At 37.5% G+C, this 26,570-nt stretch overlaps 1 protein-coding gene across 1 annotated transcript in view; it reads left to right on the top strand.

Annotated features, from left to right (window-relative positions):
• The window catches only part of DCHS2 (dachsous cadherin-related 2), a 195,865-nt gene extending 169,540 nt beyond the window's left edge, over positions 1 to 26,325 (top strand). Inside the window, exons 15-20 of the mRNA XM_069493240.1 lie at positions 7,226 to 7,437; positions 8,734 to 8,885; positions 15,816 to 15,946; positions 17,789 to 18,075; positions 18,971 to 19,103; positions 20,996 to 26,325. Of these exons, the coding sequence (XP_069349341.1) occupies positions 7,226 to 7,437; positions 8,734 to 8,885; positions 15,816 to 15,946; positions 17,789 to 18,075; positions 18,971 to 19,103; positions 20,996 to 23,619 (3,539 nt within the window). The 3' untranslated portion in view covers positions 23,620 to 26,325. The remainder of the gene's footprint in view (positions 1 to 7,225; positions 7,438 to 8,733; positions 8,886 to 15,815; positions 15,947 to 17,788; positions 18,076 to 18,970; positions 19,104 to 20,995) is intronic.
• The last annotated feature ends 245 nt before the right edge of the window (positions 26,326 to 26,570 follow it).

Genomic DNA, 26,570 nt, shown 5'->3' with positions numbered 1-26,570 from the left:
GCATGGGTGACACTCATCTTGTTTATTGGTTCCATCAATGCTTCAGCCTAGAAGTAAAAAAATACTTGGAAGAGGAAGGGTTGGAATTTAAAGTCCTATTAATAATAGACAATGCACCTGGCCATGCTGAATCTGTTTACTGTGCAAATGGAAATGTCCAGGATGTATTTTGACCTACAAATATAACCTCATTGCATCAGCCCCTTGACCAGGGCATCATTAGGTTTGTCGAGGCCACGTACACCCACCTGGTATTTGATCTCTTCAATCAACAATTGCTACAGACCATAATCTGGACATAATGCAATGCTGGAAATCATTCACTATTGCTGACGCAATAACATTTGTTAAAGCTGCAATGGATGAATTAAAACCAGAAACTGAAAATGCCTGCTGGAAGAACTTCTGAAGTGAAGTCATGAATGATTTTAAAGGCTTCCCAGGGATTGACGGAGAAATTAGGAAAATCATTCATATGACAAGACAAGTTGGTGGAGAAAGACTTGCTGACATGCTTGATGAAGAAGTGGAAGAACATATTGAAGAGTGTCCAAAAGTGCTAACAAATGAGGAATTGGAAGAACTTGTTGCATCACCTACAGAGGAAGAGGAAGATAAAGAAATTGAAGCAGAATCAGCAGCATGGACATTACTAAAATTTGCTGAAGTGTTTAGAATTGCACAGATATTAAAGGACAAAATTATGGAATATAATCCTCAGATTGCCACATTAAAGTCAACCATATGATCACAGAAAGATTACAACCTCTATAGCAACACTTTGATGAGGTAAAAGGAAAGAGACAGCAACTTGTGGTTACAATGTTACTCCAAAAGGTTTTGGCAAAAGACCTTCCACTATTGAGGGTCTCCAACCATCAACATTGTCTGCCCCTGACACCCAGCCATCAATAGCATGGTTCTATGATCCAGGGTCACCTGAAGCAGATGATCCTCCTTTTGATGACATGTCAGTGGTAACCTCATGCTATGTCACAATGCTTACATCACTCACCACACTTTATCTTACCATGTAGGCACTTTATCACATTATCACAAGAAGGGTGAGGACGGCACAATAAGATATTTTGAGAGAGAGATAGCTGGAGAGAGAGGGGGACCACATTCACATAACTGTTATTACATTATATTATTATAATTGTTCTATTTTATTATTAGTCTTGTTGACCTCCTATGGTGCCTAATTTATAAATCAAACTTTATCATAGGTATGTATGTATAGGAAAAAAATATATTATCCATAGGGTTTTGTACTATCCCTGGTTTCAGGCATCCTCTGGGTGCCTTGGAATGTATCCCCCACAGATAAGGAGGGACTTCCATACTAGAACTTCAGGAAGTTTCTGTGTGCCTCTTCTCTTTTATTTCTCTCTTTTTTCTTCCTTTTATTTTGTTGTTGTTGTTTAGAACTATGCATACATTGTGGAATGGCTAAATTGAGCTAATTACCATATGCATTACCTCATGTTTCTCTTCTTTCACCCCAGAGGTAATCGGTAACTTCAATTTAGTATTGATCACTTTTTGGGGGACTATAATTTTCCCACTGTATTTGCTTTTCCAAACAATATATTATTTACTTTTACCTTGATTTAATCCTGATAATAGAATCATGCTGTGTGCTCTTCAATTATTATTAATACTTTATTCTTTTGTTCAACGTTTTTACTGTGACTTATAGTGCACAAACCATTCCATGTTAAAGAGGAATAGCAAAGAAAGATACCTATTGGCTTGCATATCTCTTGTTAGATTTGGCCTAAGTTCTTTATCCTTTTTCTGACAGTAATGGTTCATATCCTTGAAACTGACTTTTGTCTTTTGATTTTGTATCTAGCAAACTTGTAAACTTAGTCATTCCAACATTTTTCTTTACATTTGACATATACCATCATTATCTGAAAATAACCATTTTCTCCTGTGTTTGTTGGAAGTTATATAACTATTTCTCTTCTTTTAGTGGTTAGCCTAGCTATTTTAACACATATGTCTAAAGTCCAGCATTAATCAATATCCTGTTCGTGAATAATACAACAGACATGCAATTCTTTATCTCCAAATACTCCTTTTTCAATATACATGCTTCTGCTGATGATAATTTTAGTTCTTTCAAATTAGGCATTATTAGTGTTTTTCAATTGACTTAGCTGCATCTTTGCTGATATCTTTGCTAACTGTTCTTCCTTACATCTCAGACTTCCCTCTAGTATCATTTTCTTTCTGCCTTAAGTATCTCCTTTAGTGAGGGTTTGTGTATAAACTCTCTCAGGTTTTGGTTATCTAAAAAATGTGTTTATTTAATCCTTGTTTATAAAATATGTTTTTGCTGGTTTGCAAGTCTGGATTCACAGTTATTTTCTTTCGTCATATTAAGGTATTATTCTACTGTCTTCTGGCTTCCCATTTTTGTATTCAGAAGTCAGCTGTTTATCTAAATGCCATTTATTTGTATCTTTCTATGGAATCCAATTAGACGAATATTGGGCATAGGACACTCTCCTACATCTCTTTTTCTTATTTTTCTTCCTTTTGTCTTTCTCTTCAGAAATGAAACAGTATTTTTCATTTCCAGAAGTTCTCTTGGGTTCTTTTTCAACTTTTCTTTGTATTTTAAAAAAAAAGAAATCTCTTGTTCCTTGCTCGTATTTCCATGTTCTTTTTTATATATTTAAACATAGATATTAATAATAATTCTATGCCCAATAATTCTAGCATCTTAAGTCTTTGAAGCTTTGCTGTCTGCTGTCTGTGGATTTGCTCGCTGCCATTTATGGTGACCTGTTTCTCTGTGATTTTTGTGTTTGTAGACTATGAGTTGCCCATTGTCCTTGAAACGTTTTCTTTGAGGATTTTTTTGAAGCCTGGGTTGAATTTGTGCCCTTTAGAGAGTATCTAGAGTATTTGCTTTATTTTCTGCAGTTTACCTGCAGACATCATTATGGAGAAACCAGTTTACGTTTAATTCCTAAGAGTTTAAAATATATGTATGTGTGTGTGTGTGTGTACATATATATATGTGTGTGTGTATATATATATATATATATACATATATATATATGAATGATAGTGTGGCTACCACAAATCCAGGGTTAAACTAATAAATTCTCAGAAGAGATTTTTTTTCTTTTTTCCAACCAACACTGACATCAAAAAAAAAAAAAAAGGTCAAGTTTCTGTGTAGCAGATGAAGGAGGATCATCTGCTTTGGGAGATTTTGGATCATTCTGGATGATTTCGATGGTTGGATGTCAGGAAGAGACAACATCAGTGGTTGGGGATCTTTGATAGTTTTTTGGCCAAAACCTTTTGAAAGAACACTGTAATCGGAAGTTGCTGACTCTTTAACTCATCAGAATGTTGCTGCAGAGGTTGTAATCATTCTGTGATCAGAAGGGTGTTCCATCTGAGGACTGTATTCCATCATTTTATCCTTTAATATCTGTGTCATTCTAAACACTTCAGCAAATTTCAGGAATGTCCACACTGCTGGTTCTGCTTCCATTTCAGTTTTAATTTGCTTCTTTTTTCTTTCAGTACTGATCACTCTTTTGGAATATACATAGCCTTTGGATTTCCAGCTTTATGATGGTTTTTCCTAGTAGTTCCTTCACTTATTGTGGGTTCTTCTTGCCTTACTTTCCACACTCTGTGCAACTGTCAGGAATGAATATCAAGGTAGAAGGTTGCTGTAGAAACCTTTGGAATAAAAATGGGCTTTTACTGCTTGCTGACTTCCCAGAATTTCTGTTTTTATTTCTTTTTTGCCCTCTGAGGAATCATTACAACTGTATCAACTCAATAATGCATTTTAATACACACATGTATATGTACATGTTATAAGCATATGTAATTTATCAAGCATTTTAATTGTTTTTATTATGAGGATTGTTCAAGTATATAGTTTATCATGCTACTGTCAAGAGACCTTTTTTAAAACTTTAATTATGATGTTAAATGCATCTTTCATGTTACTTGGACACATTTTCATTAAACTTGTGTCTAAAGGTACCTAACATAAGTTTTCTGAATGTGTGTATTTTAAACCATAGACCAGTTAAAATAGAAACTGGTATTATGATAAATCAATAATATTGATCTCTAAGATTGTAGCCACTCTGCTTAAGAATAAAAATGGGAGAAAACCACTTTGTTAGTTATGATAAGTTATGATTAGATAGATCTTTGATGAGAACTGTGTTTTCTGTCTATTTTTGCCAAAGTTTGCCCTCTGTTCCATAGTCACAAACCAAAGGTTGACTTTTATATCTAAATTTCATGCCACTTCAGATTAAAAACATACATTACTCACTGACTAAATCAGCAGAGATTTTAGAGCTTACCTAAAGTTGTGCATGTAAATAACAGCAGTATTCATTCTAGTATTTGTTAGAGTGACACGAAACAAAAGTGATTAAACTTTTCATTGTTTCAAAGACATAGTTTTCATAGGAAAGAGTTTAAAAGCTACTGGATAACATAAATATTTATCACATTCTCCTTTGGGTTTGTACGGATGCATGTACACAGTATGTAATTGACTAAAATAATCTTGTTATGTTATCAAGCATATAGTATTTGAAGAATCTTAATCTCATTTTGAATTGTATTTTATAACTTAATCAAAAGCTATATATATGTGACTATGCATACATACACATGCATTAGAAGGAAAATATTATTACTATTTTGTTCTCAAGTTATTACATAACTGGCACATTAACATACTATATTATATAACATGATAACATAACATAAGCAAGAACATGACGTGGATGTTTGTGAGGCTTCTTACTCTAAGGAAAATGTGGCTTTCTGCCCATACTGTTAGAGCCCAGTAGTGCTTTCATCTCTCTGATGACAGTACATCCTTGATGTCTTTGAGAAAAATACACACATAGCATCTAAGGCAAAATGTGGATCTCGTAGGTGTGCCAGACTGGAATCATCCCACAGACTGGTTATTGTCTTTTCTACTTGCACAACTTTCACAGCATATGCCAGTTATTAGGCCAAAAATAAAAACGAAGCAAGGAAAGCATTAGAACTGGAGATCCATTCCAAGTGCCAAATTCCAATTATCAAAGCCTAAACACAAGCCTTTTATTAAAAAATCCACTTTGATCTGCACTATAATTGGCACACTTTCTACTAAGTGACATTGGCAATGTAGTGTTACATTTCTATTGTGTTTTTCTTTTACAAACAGTAACAGAACATGATAGCCAGCCCTGTGCTCTATTTGGTGGACAGAGAGATCCGTGTGGAAGCTTTGGACCCACCTCAGACTCGGGCCCCTGAGCCATTTGGGGGTGCAGGAATCACACCTTGTTTCACAGAGGTTTCTGATGACCCTCTTCTTTTACCAGACTATCAAAAGGCTTCCTAATGATTCTCTAGCTGCCAAAAGTTAGAGCTACCCTAAATTTTCTATCAGGGTTGTTGGTTGCTACAGCCTGTGGTTTGTGAAAGTAATTTTGTTCCAGTACTAAATTGATAACTAAATCTGATGTCCAAAAATGATAATGAGTTCATGAAACTTTAATTTTGGTAGTATAGCTAGTTCTTAATATAGAACATACATATTAATTTTTTCTTAACGGAATATAAGTTATAAAATCTCCCCCAAAACACTCAATACCAAAGATGAAGTATTAGAACTGGATATGATCTCCACTAGAATTCAAGTAGGCACCGGATGGCCTGAAGGTTTTTGGACTAGGTTGGTTATCTGGGAAAGCCGGTTCACACAGAACAGTAAGAATTGTGGCTTCCAGGCCATATTTCCAGAAAGAGTTCAGATTCTTCCACCAGAAGATCAAACTTCTAATAATCCATGGCTATTAAATTTTCTCTTTCTAAATGTGGAGTTCACAAAGATATTAAATCTACACGTGATGATGCAGGGGCAGACAGACATGGGTAGAACATCATGGAATCTACATGTCACTACAAAGACACTCCAAACATGCATTATGTCACTTGCTCCTCACAGCACCCTGTGAAGTCATTGTTAATATCCCCATTTTACAGAAAAGGGGGCTCAGCTTTATGTAATCTGAATAGCCTATTCCAGGTCACAAAATTAATAGGTGGTGGAGCCAGGTAATTGACCTAAATTAACTAGCTAGATCTGGGATTTATGTTGGGTTTCAACTTTCTCTAACTCCAGGTCAGTGCTCATTCAGCGAATCTCTGTTCTATGGAATTTCCGACAGTTAAAGCCTAGTAAATAATAATCATAAATTGAGTTATAAATTTTGTTGTAAAGTAGAGAAAAAACAGTAAATCTAGAAAAGGAAATTATATTAAGAGAGTAAATTTCTTAATTTGGGAGGGAAACTAGAGCATGACATCACCCCCAAAATTCCGCTTCCCTAACCTGGTTCTGCTTTTTATACGAGGGTGTAAAAGTATTACTGAGTGCCTTCTGCAGGCCAGACCCTGGGCTAGACGAGGGGGATGTGATTGTGTGTACCAGACAGGCAAGAGTCCTCACCTTGTGACGCTTATAAACCAAGAGGAATAAAAGGACCAAAACAGGTGAACAAAGTGACGATACAGCTGCCCAGAAATGCAGGTGCTTTGGGAGAGTCTGTCAGGGGCTGACACAGTGATGGTACAAGTGTGGGTGGTCCGGAAAGATCCCTGAGGAAGGATAGATGTGGGGGCCATTCCAGGCAAGCGGAAACATGCATGATGACTCTTAAATGTGCTTTCAAGGAACAGATACATGTTATGGCCATTGGAGAGTTTTATGTGGGGCGATGACAGCGTTGTCTTTTATTTAATTCAGAGTAGAGACTGGACTGGGGGAAACCAGTTACAAAGTGGGAAATGCCGGTGGCTTGGAGGAGGGGGGCAGCAGCGGGGATGCGAGAGGTGGATTCAAGAGATGTTTGCAAGGCAGACTTTCCAGACTTGGTGATGGGCTAGATATGGAGAGAGAAGGATGACTTAAAAGATAGCTCCTGGATTCCAGATATTTCACAGTTTCTTTCCCTCTGCATGTTTGAACGCTGCAAATATCTGTGAGATCTCAACTTTTTTCACAATGGCCCCAGTTGGTGGGGAAGGGAGTCCAGCCCATGGGAGGCTTGGAGAGACAGGTGACCATGTGAGCATATGAGTCAAAGGTGATTTGGGACTTTAAAAAAATAACTACAACATCACTTTCTTTTTTTTTTCTCCTTGAAAACAAAAATAGGACAGCTCACTGTGAAAGAACCCAAGTTTCTCGATTTTGAAGTCAGAAATGAGGTACAACTCATAGTTTTAGCTGACAGTGGCAGGCATAGAGCCTACAGCAAAGTAGCAGTCTTGATCCAGGATGTGAATGATAATCCACCACGCTTTGAGCAACGTGTTTACCAAGCATCGGTGTCAGAGGGCCAGTTCCACAATGCTCACGTCATACAGGTAACAGAAATACATCTCCCTCTCTCTCTCTCTCTATGAGAGAATCGTTATCTATCAATGTATATCAAAATATCTAAGGCCTATGTCCAACACAGCAATTAAAATTTAAATGTTCCAAGGCATGTACATGTTTGATGGGTTGGATGAAACCTTAGATGGAAGGAAATTTGAGTTTCTGTATGTACTTTTTTTGCTCTCTGTTCATTCAGTGCTCAGTTGCCACCCCCCCTGCTTTCTCTGGGGACTCTGCTAAGCACTAGTAGGGACTCTATAGGGGCACAAAAAATGACTAGCCTTAGAAGTGCATACAATTTGGTGGGGAAGTATGGAATCTAAGTACTTAAATATACTTAAATGTCATATAATTAATGTTATAATAGAAGCATGCATTTAGTGTCACGAGAATAGGGGAGCAAGATGCAAACTATCCCTAGAGGACAAGTGTGAGGCTTCACAGGAGAATGATATTTGCATTTTTGCGTTTCCCTTCACCATAGAATTGATTCTTAGTAGTTAGGAAGCTAGGTGTTAGGAGATCCCCAGCCTCCTGTGATGCTGCAAAGGCTGAGGGGCATAGATGATATAAAAAGTAAAAAATTAAATAAATAAATCTGTCATCTTGTTCTTAAGATCTTGAACTCACTAACATCATTGGTTTAATGTTAAAATTTAATGCAGAATGACAAAAAATGATGCAAAACTTTTGTTTTATTCTCAACCACTACTTTGACAACCCATTAAATACATCATCAGGATCTAAATTTTTTAGCACTAATTCTAGGCTTTGTTTTGTTTATTTAAAGACCCCTTTAAAATGAAACTTTAAATACAATATAAAAAATCCACACCTGGCCTATTTTATTAATAATACTTTAAGTAGGAAATAAAGAGCAAATACAAAAAGTTATTCACTCTTTGGAGATTTTCTATAACATTTCTATCCTTTCCTGGTGCTAGCGTGAATCCATATACCTCACTGGAAGTCTTCCATTCAAGCAAATTAGATCCTTTTCAAGTAATTCCTCCTATTGCATAAAACTGTAGCTCAAAAACATGTGCCATTCTTCTTGAAAGTTATTTGGACATCCTTTGGATGAGTATGCAGAAAGTTTCCTTCCCTACCTTCCACTTTATTGTAAAGTTAAATGTCAGCTTTGGCTGTTTGATTCTTTTCATCGTTGTCTTTAAAATGTGTTTGACAATCTGTGATGCTTTCATAATTCATTTCTCTGCAAAACAGGCTTAACCCATCTAGCAGAATAAATCTTATCTAACAGAAGAGTCGATTCCTCACAGGTTTTTGCTACTGACCTGGATAGCGGGTTGAACGGCCTAATCGAGTATTCCATTGTTTCTGGCAATCAAGACGAGGCATTGCAGATTGACGCGCTCAGCGGCGTGGTGACAACAAATGCGATTCTAGATTATGAGTTCACCAGCTCCTACAGGTTCGTCCAGGATTCCGATCCATTTAATCAACTACTCTGTCTGCTTTCTGACAACACTGTCTGTCAGTTAGGGCATGACTTCCTGTGATGTAAGCTTAGTTTTCCCTTTGATGCAATTTATGATCACCGTTTGTGATATATTAAAATAGTCTCAGAAATTATTTGTATTTGGAAAAAGTGATTAGAATAGAACAACTTTAACATCCTTGCTATTAATAGTTCTAAGATTTTATGAACTTGTGATGCTATTAGGCACTAAATGAGGGACATTAAAAAGATAATGTGTGAGATGCCCACTGAACTAGAGAGCCCTCTGCAAATGTTTGTTGTTATTGTTTTTTAAAAACAGTGAAAATGGACGTTTTGCTGCTTAATTCTTTGCTCTTGTTTTGTATGTGAAAGTACAACTCTGTTATCAGGGTCCTGCTACAGCACTGTGTTCTACTAGAGATGATCTTATTAAAAGCACATGGTCAACATTAAAACTTTGTGTCTAGAGTCCAAGATATGCCAGCCTTACACAGAATTCAATAAAGGAGAGAGTAATAGTGTGACAAGTCTTCTCAGTATTTTTAAAAATCAGCTACAGGCCGGGTGCGGTGGCTCACGCCTGTAATCCTAGCACTCTAGGAGGCCAAGGCAGGTGGATCATTTGAGCTCAGGAGTTCGAGACCAGCCTGAGCAAGAGCGAGACCCCATCTCTACTAAAAAAAAAAGTAGAAAGAAATTAGCTGAACAACTAAAAATATATATAAAAAAATTAGCCAGGGATGATGGCGCATGCCTGTAGTCCCAGCTACTTGGGAGGCTGAGGCGGTAGGATTGCTTGAGCCCAGAAGTTTGAGGTTGCTGTGAGCTAGGCTGACGCCACGGCACTCTAGCCTGGGCAACAGAGTGAGAATCTGTCTCCACAAAAAAAAAAAAAAAAAATCAGAGCTACAAAAGTCTTGATTTACATACAGAGATGTTTATGGCATCACAATCTGTAGAAGCAAATGACTCTCAAGAAACTGAAAATGTCCACAAGTGGGGACTCCCTAAGGAATTTTGGCATAGCCCTTCCACGGAATACCATGAAACTGATTTTACAAAAGAAAGAGGTGCTCATCTGTATGTGCTGATGGGGACAGAGCTCTAGGCTATGTGACTAAGGCAGTAACGAGATACGGTACGGTGCTTACACAGCAAGCCTGTTTGAGCAAAAGCACCCCCAGATACTTGGAATACTTCTGGAAGAAAACACAAAAAAACTGTTAACGTTATTTGTTTTTGGAAAAGCGGTCAGGCAGCCTGTGGTCAAAGAGAGGCTTGGCTTTCTTATTGTCCATTTTACTATGCTTTCTATATATGTGTGTCATATTTTTGCATGCTTTTCCAAAAGGCCTGGCCCTAATAGTGTTTTATGGAATCTTCACAACCACCATATGAGGACATTAAGGTGGGCATTTTCTTATTTACTGACAAGGCAACAGACATACCGTGGCTTGTTCAGGGTGACGGAACAACTTGAGGATCAATGTGTTGTGCCTAGGTACTCAGTTTCCAAGTCCCACTACCTCCACGATATGGCTGCAGAGCAGACCTCCCATGTAAGGAAAACACGGGCGCAGTGCACCAAAGACCGCGAGTGTCAGTGACCTCACATGACAGACTCCTTTCATGTTTTGTGAGGAAAGTACGATATATTCCTGTGGTGAAGCAATGAGAGCTCATTAAAATGGAATCTCTTACCGTGTGATCGAATTAATTAACCTCTGAAAACCTCCCAACTCTAAAAGTTTGATTAAGTGTTTAGTTTTTTGCTTTAACATATTTTGAAATATAACTTCAGAAGTATTTTGAAATTTTAAGCCCTTACCCTGCGTTAACTATTAGGAATTTTTTAGTCATATTTTAGCATAATTAATGTTTATGATGTTTATTGTATGAATATGTTAAAACCTGTCCCTGCTACATTGTTTCTATAATAATTGTAAGCATGAAGCTCACCCCCCACCCCACACCATCACTCCATGGATTCCAGACTGCAGGTGAATCTCAGTCTAGTTGCTGTTTGAATGATTACAGATTCAGAGATTACTGATCGTCTGCTATGTTCTAGGAACTAAGCATTTTCGGATTGCAATGACTTTCTGTTACAGCATTCTTTTTACTCAGTGGAGCCGAATTAACAATTAAATCTAACTTCCTTCAAATTTTCCTATTTGCATCATAGTTTCTATGTTTGCTACACTTAAATTGGTCCCAATATTTAAAAACGCCTCTCTCCCATTCCCCATGAAGGATTTAACTCACGGCTGGGAGAAGCAAGAACTGGGAGAAGTTGAACCCTTCACACACTGCTACAGAGATACACACAGATAACCTCACGCACACACAGACACACACACACAGTCTTCAGCATCAACAAAGCAAAAAGATATTTTAAACGTTCTGCCTCTCTGGGCTCTCCCCACACCCACTCACAACTCTGCCTGCCGTGTGGCTTGTGTCTCTCTTCAGTGCGTTCCTTGATATTTAAGGCAATGAGAAATAGATGATGATTTTTCCCTAGTCTGCTACACCTTTAGTGAATGCTTTAGAAACAGTGTCATTTAGCTTTCAACTTTTCTTTACTTTTGAAGTATTGTTGTTTTGTCTAATTGAGGAAAATATGTCCAATTCCAGCCCTTTCTTTTAAAATATAAACTGAGAAAAAAGAGAATATCAGTATGATTCTACTAAATATAAGTGTATTAAATAATATTTCATTTTCATATTAAGCCTCCTATAAGAAAACTCAGTAGAAGCATGATTACAAATTATAAGATAGGTGTTCATTTCTGTCTGACTGATATTTCTGAATTTATAAATACTACTTACCAAGCATGAGGCTCTGCATACAAAGACAAATGAAATAATGCTGTTCTCAGGAAGCTTAAAAATTCAGTCCCAATAAAATCTATAGCAGAAAGCGTATTAATAATCACAGTAGTTGCCATTTATGGAGCTCCAGACTTACATTTATTTATCTAATTGAATTCATTTAATAGACATGATTTACAGAATGAAGAAACTGAAACTCAGAGAGCTGAAGTTGTTTGGCCAAGAATATGAAGCTACTAAATGGTGAAATGTGATTCTGGCCCATATGAATGATCTCAGTAGGGCTTCTTATTATATGATGTGAATAAATCTGAAAACTACATGTGTGTACATTTACAAAATGCAAAATAGAAAAAAAATTAAAAATTAAAAATTAAAATAATATTAACAAATAAGCCCCAGCTTGCAATTATGAAATAACACATATACAAAAATGGAATTTGAATCACTGCTTTCCACTACTTGACTAATAACTGATGTAGAGCTACTTATCACTGTTTACATTGGTAATTGATATTCATATAATTGTAATATTCTAGGGCCAAGACTTTTAATCTTTTGGAGGACTTTAAATAAAAATGAGCAAAAAGTCCTAGACCTAAGAGTTTATTTCAGTGTTTAAAAATTCCATTTCTGTAGCATAAATATCCAAGGTGAAAGAACAGTTATCACTAGGAGCAATGCTAAACTCACAGTATAGTCTCCATTGAATACTTATTATGACTTTGAGGGAAATAAGAAAAAGCAATTATATAGGCAAAGTAGGAAACAGGCTGAGATGTCAATTATCATTTCCAAAATATATGGCTCATAAGAATCAGAGCTGGGATTAGAACCCCAGTCTGTTGACTACTCAAAGAAAAGGGAATAAAAGGCATTGCAGGCAAAAGGCACGAGGAAAGGCATGGGTATGTGAAAGTGCTTGGTATTCTTGGAAGTTACAAGTGTCACAGTGCACCTGAGAAGCAATTAAGTGTGGGGGATACAAGAGGTTGGCAGTCAACTTTTAAAAGACTTATATCTTTATCGCAGCACAACTCACAATTGCAAAGACATGGAATCAACCTAAGTGCCTGTCAACTGATAAGTAGATAAAGATAATGTGGCTTACTACTCACTCATAAAAAAAGAATGAAATAATGTCTTTTGCGCAACTCAGATGGAACCGGAGGCCATTATCCTACGTGAAGTATCTCAGGAACAGAAAAACTTACTCTCACTTGTAAGTGGGAGCTAAGCAGTGGGTATACATGGTCACACAGAGTGACAGAATGGACATTGGAAACTCAGAAGGGTAGGGTGAGAAGGGGATGATGGATGAAAAAATTGCCTATTGGGTACAATCTACACTATCGGGTGATGCATACACTAAAAGCTCAGACATCACCACTATACAATGTCCATTTAACCAATAACCATTTTTATCCCTAAATCTATTAAAATTAAAAGAAAATCCTATCTGGTCAAAGGCCTAATTTAAAGTTTAACATGGTAAAAGAAGCTTCCCAGGGTTGGTAGAATAGGAAAAATATGCTCTGACCTTAGAATGCTTAGTATGGGCCTGCTCTAAGTCTGGTCAATTTCATTTATACTCTCTGCTGATAATACTAATCAGCTCAACAGTTCTGGAACATGGAGCCAGTTGGACAGGTTACAATCAACAGTTTCATGATGACTGCCAAAGAGAGAGCCATCACAGATGGCTTGAGGATCTACCTTCATCGTTTTTTATTTGTTCTTCAAGCCATTGAGAAAGCTTTTACTTGTCCCTTTATTTTGAAGCTTAATATTTCCCTCCATATCAAAGAGTCTCGGTTTTTTTTTAACCTGACAAGGCATTCTGTAGAACTCCTGAAGTTGTAACATTGTGAGAATAAAGGTGATTACATCTACAGAAGAGTTGACAAAAACTTGACTTTGATGTCTTGGCTGAGACTTTACATGAAATAGGGAGGGGCAGGCAGCAGGAGAAGAAAGCATTATGTGTTGATTATTTGTGCTAAAATATTTCCATATGTACCTGACTGATATTCATACTAACAAAATAAACTTTCCATGGAATTATTCCAGAAGTTAGGCTCCAGAAGTGTGAGGTTCGGGTGGTTGTGCTACAGATATCCCAACTGAGAGTGTAGAAGGCAGCCTGTGTGCTTCATGAACGGTAGATAAACAGTGATCCTTTGCTATTAAGTGGCATCCAAACCAAGAAAGAGTTGATGCTTACTTTACATCATTTTAAAATTTTGGATTGGAAAGAGAAAGAACATTTATTAGGTGAGCTAACAATGGAAAAGAAAGTAGAAGTGTGTCAACTTCCAAGACTCAGTTCCTTAAAAGGTAGTCTCCACAACTGGCTAAGACTAGACCACTTCTAAATTAAAAAGCATCTTTTTATTCAAAACTCATTTTATTAGTCAGCTGCCCTATTGGCCTTCATAGCATTTAGAGGGAGTAAAAAATAAGCCAATGATGATACATCAGGGTATGCTATATACGCAGTAAGAGAGGAAAATTCAAGGGGTATCATTCAGTGGAGCCCAGCTTTCCAGGTGACAAAGACCTGGGCTTGAATCCTGGCTCTGTCATGTAACATATGTGACCCTGGGCAAGCCCTGAGAAACCAGCACTCAACATTTATTAAAGAAAATCAAGTAAGGCAGCTCTCTACCCAAAGGAACTTACGGGAGAGGCAGACACATTACTAAGAACAAAGAATGATGATTGCTGTGGCAGAAAAATGTACAGGGTGCTATGGGAATAGATACAGGGGCATGCAGATCAAATGAGAGGTCATTTGATCACTTGGCAGAGATGTGAGCTTTGAAAAACCAAGAGCGTGTAGAGACAGGGATTGCAGCCAGAAGCCAGGACCTAGAAGTTCATGTGTACATATTTTGGGCTTGGACAAACCTCTTGTAGACACAGAGAATGAAGGAAATGTTTTAAATAGGGGTGCCAAGTTTTCAAATTAGGATTTTACATGGAGCAACTGAGCTGTAATGTGGGGGATGAATGGGGCAGATGAGACTTGCACAAGGGAGTTGGTAAGTTATCAAGCACTCCTGGTGAGAAAGGACACAGTACACTTAGAGCATTCCAGGTAAAAATGATGACGGGCTCAGGCTACAGAGACCGACTTGTCCAGGTTTTCCCATGACTTTCTTGGCTATAGCACTGAAAATCCCATTTCCCAGTTTGCCTAGATTATCCTGGACTGGTTTTAAGAACACTGCAAGTCCCATGTCCCAGGAAACCCTTCAGTCTCAAGCAAAACAGAATATTTGATCACTCCATCTGAGGCTTTGATGGTAGGGGCAAAGTGGATAGGAACACTAATACAAGTGACATCCAGAAGGTAAAATTGATAAGATGCATAATTAGTTGGATGTTGGAAGGTTGCGGAGAGAAAGGGAGATGCTGAGGACAGTAATAAGGGTTGTAGCATGGTTGATGGAGAAGCTAGTTATAGCATCATCTAAGAGAGATGGAATCACTACATTATCTTTCAGATCATGGGCTTTTAACTCTACAGTCCTAGCCAATCATGCATCTTTTGTGTGTGTATTCATCATAGTGGTGCCTTCTCTTAATTCTAGAGTTTTGATTGATTTGCAATTTGGATCTGAAAAATATCAATACAAAGCAATCTTTTAGTGGCTCTATCTTTTGTTGGTGCAGTAAGATGGAAATATGTAGCAAGGTTGAGACAATCTACTTGTCTAACATACAGGTATTGGTGTTTGTATTTTTTAGGTGGTTCTTAGTAGGACAGGATTGAATTTTACAATGTGGCTCCCAGAAGCAGCCCATTTGTTTGGACATTAATGCCTCATGACCTCTGATTGCTTGCTGGATTTGGTTCTCTAAACATGTCAAAAGCAAATAAATTTCAGGCTACCATTCTTATGAAATAAATTTTAAATGATGCCATTTAGAAAAAGCCATGGGAGAAATAAGAGCAACTAGTCAGCTCATTTTAAAATTTGCAACTAGATATTTGATATTTATGTTGTTTTTGCAATTCCTGGATGGTGGATAACATTCTTTGATTCTTTTCCAAACCAGCTTGATTGTGCAAGCCACAGATAAAGGGATGCCCAGGCTTTCTGATACAACCCTGATCGAGATACAGGTGACTGATGTAAATGACAATGCCCCAGCTTTTCTCCCCTCTGAAGCAGTGGAAATTGCAGAAAGTAAGTGTGCCAATTTGGAATTGTGGTTTTGATTAACTTGTATGATATGATTGACCATTTTTTCCAGCCAAATACTGTGTTAAATATGAGTACAACAGCCATGCGAGCTAGATCATTTTTATCTTCATTTTACAGAATAGAAAATGGGTGGTCATAAGTTAAATATCAAATGGCAAAGGAGTTAAATGTTAAAGCTGGGATGTGCATTCAGATCTGTGGGAGGCCAAGTCCCCATGCTCCAACTGCCATTCCTCCCAGCATCTGTACAGACATTTCTTGAAAATTAAATCTACTCGATGAAAAAGCATATTCTGTGGACCGTGATAACCATTGTGACCCTCCTGTGAGAAGAAGCAATGTTCACACCTCTGCCAACCTTTGCAGGACACTAATGACAAATAATAAGTGAACTGAATTAATTGCATGTTGGCTGCACAAAGCCATCATTTTCCCCTAGAGTAACCTAACTTTCAACATTTGTACCACACTAATGGTAGCGGTTGAAATATAAAATTTTAAGTGATATACTGATTAATCTTCATTATTTGGATCTGTAAGTTATTCAATGACTCTGTAGTCTGTGAACCCAAAGTTGTCCATGTTCAGTGACTGCACTGGTAAAACTCAGCCCAACTCATTTCAGTTGAAGTGAAAATAATGGTGGCCCCTCACTTGCCTCTCTCTTTTCACTCTACATACCAAACTCTTTCTTCAAATGTTTCCACCATTTCATTATAGTCACTTTCTAAACAAATTATCACTACCTCTCACAGAGGAATACATACTAGAAATCTCTATACATAGGGATATCTACTAATATTATAGTCTACAAATAAAAAAATTCTGCAGCTTTGCCTCTCACATATTTACTATATTTTCATTTGATTTTATTGAAGGTATTATTTTTAAGTACATGCGTTAGTGTTAAAATACAGCAATGTGCCCAGTATAAATATATCACAAGAACAAACTGCATAAATCAAATCATACTGAATGGGGTAAGGTGTGGTTGGTGAACATCAAGAATGTTCAAGCTGGAAAACTGAAAATTATGACTCTTATATACAGTGGGACTATTCTGAGTATGTTGGCATATTCTTTCCACCTGTCCCATACCTGTAAGCTTAAAAACAAAGTCCCCTTTCATGGGCAGTTTAGGCTGGAAAACACATGTGGTGCACAAGACTCTGAGCATGTCATCTATTTTGTGAATTTTTTTTTTTGTGTGAAAAATATTAGAGATTTGCTTTCACGGCTAGTGTACTTTGTTTTTCTATAGTCTTGATAATTTCGAGAGTCAGATTTAAGAGAAGGAAGCAGCACATGTGCCACCCCAAAAGAAATAATATTACAAAAATAAATACAAGGAAATAAGCATCTAACTCTAACTTCAATACCCAAATATGTCCATTTAAATCTGTCCTACTTCTCAAAATTTTATGTTTTGTATTATTGTTCTGAGTAATAAATACCCTTCCTCCCGTCCACATCCCCATGAGGGTGTGATTTTGACAGAAACCAGTTAGTACAAATAAGTGGCTCAGAATGTTTTCTTGGTCCTGGAATTGTGTTGTAAGCATATGATGAAAAAAAAAGCAATATTAAAATTGAATATACCCTACATCTCAATTCCCTACTCAGTAGTAAATTTTCACATTTATTGGGCTCATAAATTCTTCAGGGTTTTTGTTCAGTTCATAATGAGCTTTGTACGAGAAATCGAGCCAAGAAAAAGCAAATCATGTTGGCCTTAGAATAAAAATGCTTGGATTGAATTATTAAAGAAATGTATCTCAGAGGATGAATTTTAATGGAGACTGACAGTGCTCATGACTATTTCAGATTTTTTGCCTGGTGTCATTGTGACTCGGGTGTCAGTTCATGATGTGGATTTGAATCCAGCTTTCATCTTCAGTTTCGCCAGAGAGGGTAATCCTGGAGCCAAGTTCGCTATTGATCAGAACACTGGAGTAGTGGTGTTGGTGGAAACACTGGATTTTGAAAAAGTTGCTGAATATGAGCTGCTCATCCAAATTTCTGATTCAGTGCACCACGCAGAAGGAGCAGTCCTAGTGCGTGTGCTGGATGTCAATGATAACCCGCCAGTGTTTGCTCGAGATTTCTATCAGGTAAAGAGAGGCTGAAACCACAGCCAACCCTAGAAAGCACAGGGAATGTGTCCATTGCTGACAGACTAATTTAGGTAGACAGTATTCACTGTTCTTAGTGCCTAAAATAATGCTGCAGGTTTTGTATTTAGTATCATGAAGGCTATAAGCACATGTGGAAATGAATGTCTCGTTCAATTCAGTTTTACTAAATATGTGTCTCTTTTTTTAAGTCTTTAGGGGTTGGAGTCCAGTTGTTCATAATAGTTGAAACTTGCCTAATATTTGCGAAGCCACAGATAAGATAGTTTGTATTATCTGAAGACAATTTGGGCAAATTCTTTCTTTCGTAGGCATATTTTTAGAACGTATCGATGAACATTTTGCAGGAAAAAAAAATCATGAACCAAACACTAAAGTGGGATTTTAGTTTTTAGAGCTTAGTATATATTTATAGAAGTAAGGACAATGATAGCATTCAACCTGGCGGCTGGAAATGGACGCCAGGACTGGTGACTGCAGCAAATGAAAGATTGAAGCGTAAGCACAGGGGGAAACTAACCCAAGTAATGATCGCCTGTGAAGCCTTGCTTGGATTATGCAAGGTAGAGAATGTATATTAGTGGCTGTATTAACTACCTTCTGCCATATAAAAATAGCTTAGAAGGAGAATCATCATAAAAATCAAAACAGTATGAAATTTTCTTTATTTTGTTTGTTTCTGAATCTGGGGACTATTAACACAGTTTTAAAATACATGTCAACCCCATATATTAATTGATATATCTGAGAAATTCAGGTTGTATTGTACGGTTTTCATAATCAAAATGAATAAGATGACCTCGTGTTATGGACCTGTTTGGGGAAATATCTTCAGCCTTTCAGCACAGCATCCTTTTCCCTCTTTTTCCCTCAGGTCACAGTTCCTGAATCAGCACCTGTGGGGTATTCGGTGCTGACTGTGTCAGCCACAGACGTAGAAAGCAATGAGAACATTTCTTACAGAATCCTTTCCTCTTCTAAGGCGTTTTTCATTGATCCTGTGAATGGTGAGTAACTGATAGTGGCATTAGTGCACATATGTTGGAGGTACAGGATGAAAACCTAAAATGATGCTTCCCAAATGCCCCTAAAAGAGCCCCCCACCTCTGCCCCCTGGGACTAGAAGCACCACTTTCTTATTTCTCTTCACATCAAGTACCGCAGTAGCAAATGCCACTGTTTTTTCTCTTCTCTAACGTTTCAGTGGCTGGAAAGCAAAAGGAATTGATTAGATTTCTGGTAAATACTAACAAATTCAGAGACCCCAGTATAATAAATGCCCCGTTCATCTGCCCAACCAAGCACAGTTGAGGCAATTATCCCCCCTCAACAGGAATCAAAATGATGTCCAAGGGATTAATTTAGTCCGAGGACTTCACATTACTCGAGTTTGGAGGCTTTCTTCCCAAACTAAGTACAAAAAAATTCAGTAACAGCATCATCTATTCAATAAAAACAAGAATAATCAAAAAAGGAAAATTATTCAAGCATGTCTACTAAGTAAAAACCATTATGGTGTTCTGGTTTATTTCATGCCTTCCAAGGCTTTTTGTCTTTTTATCTGAGGGCAAGACATTCGTGGTTGTCAAATGCATTGAGGCAAGTGATTCCAGATTAGAACACTTAAACAGCGTATACAGAAAGTTTAACAGTGAGTGGACATTAAAAGTTAAATTTAATAAAGATGAATAATTAGCGAAACAATGTCTCTAGCAGAGCATACTAGAAAAGAACGAGGCCTGGGACTCCCTGCACTGTTGTTCCCCATCTTTACCCATCATGGCATCATTTCACAACTGGCCCTACTTAAAAATTAATCTCAGGATTACGTGAAAGGAGAGTTTAGTTCCAAAATACCAGTATGAGGCCCAGTGGGTGTTGTAAAGGGAGGGAGAAGGAGGTAAGTTGCCACTTAGCTTGTGGATGAATGGCTACTGCGTGAATATAAACATGTCAGGAATTGGGCTTTCCTGTTCTTCTCTGTGTCTCTCTGTCTTCGTTTTCCTCTCTCTCTCTCTCTCTGGTGTCAGAGGATGATGACTGCTGCCCTGGCCACAGCAAAGCACAGTGTGCAAGGTGGTGCCTTTGAACACCCAATCCTTAGCAACACTTTTGCTTGACACGTGTTATCAACAAACTTTGCACTGAGATATTCATTAGAGTATTTTTAAACATTAAATGTTATCAGGTCAGTTTAGTTCATGGTGGGACTCTAATTGAAATGTGGCATTTAAATATCAGCATTCTGTATTCTTTTTGAATGATCATACTTAAGACGTTTGTCGTAGAAAAACACTGTAACGTACATATTTATAAAAATTATATATTCCTTTTTTCTAGATTTAATACAATAAACTTTATTAAATATAGTTCATTGTAAAGGGAAAATTCACTTACTGAATTGACTATGAGCTTTGGGAAAGACATTTGTATACTTGAGCAATAGTTGTAACTCTGTGTTGCCATATATACTGGTTTCATTTGGCTAGAGTGAGTATCAGCAAGTATTTCCAAAATAAGTATCTTTATGCCAAAATATCTATCTCTATACATGTGTTTATGGACAATGGAATGGCATATAAATTTTACAAATAAGAATATATTTTTTAAATGGTAATGGAACAACTTACTATATAAAATAAAATTCAGAGAAATGTGTGGCAAAAGCAACCTCAGGCAGCACACATTTTTCATAGAGTGAATGCCATGACTATCATTTCTGGATAAGTGTTATAAAAATAGAAATATAATAATTTTGCATTTCTAGTTGGAGTCATTGTTAATTGTGACTTAAGTCTAACAAAACTAAACACATTAGTAGATAGTCAATAAACATTTGCTGACTAAATGGATCACGAAAATTTAATTTCATATTAAAATACTGTGTCTCATTCTTCAGGTACCATATTTACTACCAATCCCATATTACTTCTGGATAAAATATCAACAATTCAATTTCTTGTTGAAGCCAATGATGGCGGACTTCCTGACCTGAAGGCTCTCACCTTAGTGGAGATAGAAATACAAGATCTGAACAATCACGCCCCTGAGTTTACAGTAGAATACTATAATCTTAGCGTGAGTGAAGATACCCTGATTGGAACCACACTTGTCACATTTTCAACCATCGACCATGACTGGACCCGTGAAAACACATATGTTGAATATTCCATCATCAGCGGTAATTCCCAGAAGCATTTCCACGTGGAAACTAGTTTCATTCATTCGGCACATCCTTATAAGCAAGTTGGTCATCTCGTGTTGCTTCGCAGTCTGGACAGAGAAGCAACCGCCAGCCATAAACTTGTCATTCTGGCATCTGACCGTGGCTGCCCTCCCTTGAGTGCCACAACCGTCATATCCATAGAAGTACTTGATGTCAACGATAATCCACCTCAATTCAGCAGTCCAGACTATCACGTCCACGTCAAGGAAAGCACCCCGCTTGGGAGTCACATCACCGTGGTCTCTGCAGACGACCATGACGTGGGCTCACATGCAGAAATCATCTACCACCTAATCTCTGGAGACGAGAAGGGACATTTTTACTTGGAAGAAAAAACTGGAGTCCTTTATTTGAGTAAACCTCTGGATTATGAAGAAATGATAAAATTCATTTTAACGGTCCAAGCTTCCGATGAAGAAAAGAAACACTTTTCTTTTGCAGTTGTGTTTGTCAATGTCCTAGATGATAATGACCACGCACCTCAGTTTATGTTCTCAAGCTTCAACTGTGTCGTTCCAGAAAATCTGCTTGTTTTCTCCACCATATGTTCTGTAAATGCTTTGGATTTCGACGCAGGGCCTTATGGAGAATTGACCTATTCGATTCTGTCGCCCTGTTTTACCCCTCATGGAATGTCTTATGATCATGATCTCTTCCTCATTGACCCTTTGACAGGGGATATTCGTGCTAAGCAAATCCTTGACTATGAAAATGGTAATAAATACTGCCTCACAGTTCAGGCCAAAGACAAAGGTGACTCAACAGCCTCCTTAATGGTTTGGGTGGATATTGAAGGGATAGATGAATTTGAACCCATTTTCACTCAAGATCAGTATTTTTTCACCCTCCCAGAAAAGAATACTGTAGGACAGTTGATTGGCAGAGTGGAAGCTTCAGATGCAGATGCTGGTCTCGATGGAATCATTCTTTACTCCCTTGGATCTTCATCTCCTTTCTTTTCAGTAAATAAAACTAATGGAAATATTTATTTGATGAGAGCCCTTCCCCTAATAAAAAATCAAGTCAGCAATGAAGACACCATGGAAATGAAAATACTTGCTCATAGCCCCAAACCAGACTCCAGGTTTGCGTCTTGCACGGTTTTTGTGAATGTGTCTTTCTCCTCGGAAGGAATGCACGCGGCGGCATCCACCAGCAGCTTTTCAGTCAGCCTCACCATCTCCTTTTTAGTATTTCTCTTGCTTGTCTGCATTCTAATTGTGCTAATTTTAAGACACAAACAAAAAGACACAATAAACAATTATGAGAAGGAAACCTCGTCATCTTTAGATGGCAACTTGAGAGCGACCGGAGATGCCAGAGTGCTCAAGGTCTTCCAGAAAACTAATGACTGCAGTAAGGAGACAGTGCTTGTGGCCCCCACGCCTGAATGGTTGAGTTTAATAAGCATCATGGAGAAGGACATTGTCAATCTGTACAGGCACTCCAGCTCCAGCGGCCACTGTTCTGTAGAAGGAGAAACTGCAGAAGATAAGGAAATCCAGAGGATAAATGAGCATCCTTACAGGAAGGGCTCAGACTCAGCGCTGAGTGACCGGGAGTCCAGGGTTCCAGACTCGGGAATCCCCAGGGACTCGGACCAGCTCTCCTGCCTGTCTGGGGAAACTGATGTGATGGTCACGGCCGAAACAGCAGCAGCCAGCCACGCATTTGAAGAAGGAGATGGAGCGGAGGGCTGCAGCACCACCTATGTTCAAAATAATGTGTTACCCCAGACAGTTCACAAGAGAGAGGCAAAAGAGGGCACCCTGGCTGATGTCAGGAAAGAATCTATCTTAACTTCAGGTGATCAGGAAGCAAGATGTGCAGCATTTTCAAGTCAGATAACCTCTGATCATGATGGAAGAGGCAACTATCACTGGGATTATCTCCTCAGTTGGGAACCCAAGTTTCAACCTCTTGCCTCAGTATTTAATGATATTGCAAAACTAAAGGATGAATATTTACATATGCCGGGCATTCCAAAAGAGAAGAAATCTTTTGTTTTTCCACCCCCTTTGATAACAGCAGTAGCCCAGCCTGGGATTAAAGCAGTTCCACCGAGAAAGCCAGCCATAACCCCAGGGCAGGTCCTTCAAAAACACCCACGCTCCCCAATCCCCTACCACCTTGGTTCTCTCCCAGAAGCTATGACTCCAAGTTTTTCTCCATCTCTTTCCCTGTTGACCATGCAGACTCCAGCCATGTCTCCACTGGTGTCAGATGGAGAATTAGTAGGAATACACATAAGTGGTACATGCCAGGAACTTAAAGCAGAAGATGAAGTTCAAATATAAAACCACTGGGATGCCAACCAGTGTTCACCATCGGTCATGAATGACTGAGCAAAACATTCTCAAGCAAACTCCTCAAGGTTTGGGTTCATTCTTATCTAAAAGCAAGTGATTTAGTCAGTGATTTTAAAACCTGCCCATTAACGTTTCTCAAACTTCTTCCAGCCTTAATGAGAATTATTTCCTCTTTTAACCCTTATGTGCTGCTCTCAGGACTCACACATGTATATGATATTCTGTTATACCTGTTTTCTGTATGATTAGATTTCCAAAGGACTCAATGGACTTAACAGACTGCCAAAATGTTTATATGGAAATAAATGTGCACTCTGGTCACATTGCTGCTGATTACACTGCTATATCTGAAACAAATTAGTAAAGGATAAATAAGGAATGAATTTAGGACAGTAAGTAAGACACAGGGGAAATCTGGAGGGATAAACTTCAGTTTTAAGATGAAGTGACAGTCTATGGTTCTGATATAGAGATGCATTTCTCCATTTCCCCCAGATACCACACTTGCAGAGTTTAGCCATAATTTGAATTTCGGTGTGGTGTCTTTTGAAAATCTAATGAGAGATTAAGAATGAAATTTGTCATAACTCTGTGCCAAGAGGCAGAAACAAATAAGATAATTATTCCTGATTAAATGAACCAGAAATGCATGTTCTTGACTGAGGGCCAGGATTGTTAGTAGCAATACTTACTTGGTTGGCTGCCACCTGAGATGCATTATCTTGACCTTCTTTACAAATAGAATAATGACTTTTTTCAGTGTTCTGTCTTGTAAATTGGTACTTCAAAGATTCGAAGTTTAATTTATAGAAATTATTTTATTTTCTTCTAGATAGAGTAACTTTTGGTATGAAATAATGTATCCACTCACTGTCAGTTTTTAAAGTTTGTCTAGATAAAATTATGTTATTAGCTAATTATAAATTTCATGGAGTAATTTAGCAATATATTTTTAAATGGAGATTTTTTTTTAATATAAATGTTTCTACTATAAAGTTAGAATGAATTTCAGAAGTCTTTCTGCCACTTGCTCGTACTCACGTTTAGCTTTAACAGTCATTAGATGGAGTGGCAACATGGTTAAAATAATTGTGTTTTGTACAATTACTGTTTTAGAAATACAGTAGTATTGTATGGTGCTCATATATAATGCTATATCCTTCTCTCTGGGGAGCCTGAGAATCCGTCAAATATTTTTATCCCTTTCAGGAAGGCAGAGTGCATCCTGAGGATGATAGTCCAGAAGTTGTCTTCCCATGGCAGGCACCATGGCCAGGTTTTAGGATGACAGTTTAAGAATACTAATGTGAAATATGAAGGGCCTCTGGTATGGTAGTAGCTATGGTGAACTTCGGTTTTAGAAATATTTCCTTTATGTTTTTTTTTTTTTTCCCATAGGCCTCACCTGTGAAATTATGTGAGATAATTAATTTCTCTTTACTGAAAAACACTGCAGGGCTTAGTGTTTGATATCTAATATCATTTTGCAGATACATAATTCTACAGCTTCCTCTGCTGATGTTATCTGTTATACATCTTGGCTGACTCAGATTGAGAACACATGTATAAAACCACATTACAAATTGTATGAAACATGAAGGCTTTGGGATAAGCCTAGAATCCTAGGGAAAGTCATTTAGGTTGAAACATTTAAATATTATAGGATTGATACGTGTTTCCCCTTTTCTTCATTGCCTCTGGGGAAGATTTCATGACTTTTGTAAAAAGCATATTTAATCATATAAGTGTTCCAATATTTATTAACTCTTTGACTCTTTTCCAAAGATTGCTTTGAGCACAGGAAGAAATTCTGTACTATTTTTTTTTCTAATTATGTATGGAGGTTTTGTTTTGTAACAGGATTATTTCTGGAAACCAAGAACATTTTGTTGTTTTTATTTAAACAGTTTCTTCATTTACTTATGCTTAAAAAAAGTTACCCATCTAACTGATCCCTGCGTTACTTGCCTGTGATTTATGACTCATTCTGAACACAATTTTGCATTTTTTTCTAGCCACTTGATAAAAACAGAAGTCATGAAGTATTTAACGTTCCTTACCAATATTCAGTGGATTTTTAATTGATGGCTTCATTAGTATTGTATCAGTGCCACGACACCAAATGGGATTGAGGGTACAAATGTGAACACGCTGGTGAAGTGTTTGTAATAAATCATATGTGAGCCCTTTCAACCAGAGTGCTTTTTTCCTAAGTAAACAATATAATTTGTACAGTTTTCCTTCACGTTTAATATTAACTTGCCTCATGTGTTCTGTGTTACTTTGCTGATCTACGCACTAGCTTTAGCACTCTGGAGGGGGTACAGAACTTGTTAGTGGAAAATCATATTAAGCCCCAAATTCATAAGCTATAAAATAAAAGACAGTTGTCTCTTGTGGAATTTTGGCTGCCTGAAATTCTGGACTTTCTTGTTGGCAGCCTTAAAAATACTGGTGTAAATCAGTACCAAATGGATATCAAAATTCCATGTGCTAGTAGTAATCATTGAATTGGCTTCCAAAACAGATTCCTGGGCAAAGAAAAAGAAAAATGCTGTATCTTTAGGGATTTCATCATTTAACTGTTTTTAAAAATATTAAAATGCTCTATGCACTACTGGCTGCCCACACATATGCCTATTTAGTCTATAGTAGATGTCCAGTTGAGACAGGATTTGTGTTTCTCAGGACCTTTTCCTGAGAGCCCTCCTTGCTGTGCTTTCTAGAAGTTATAATGATGACAATCAATTATTAATTTTACATCCAAACATATGCTTTGTAACTTTTTTTTTGTATTGCCATTTTATACATACCGTAAGTTAAAAAAGCCAAATATAACTGAGGATCTGAGATGGTGATCCACCTCAAAGCAATGAAATACATGGAGTCTAATATAGTCATGGTATTCTCACATGATATTATAGATATACTCATTGGAT

This window comes from Eulemur rufifrons, chromosome 18 (genome assembly GCF_041146395.1).
Source record: "Eulemur rufifrons isolate Redbay chromosome 18, OSU_ERuf_1, whole genome shotgun sequence".
Taxonomy (NCBI): domain Eukaryota; kingdom Metazoa; phylum Chordata; class Mammalia; order Primates; family Lemuridae; genus Eulemur; species Eulemur rufifrons.
This window is presented reverse-complemented; position numbering and strand designations above follow the sequence as displayed.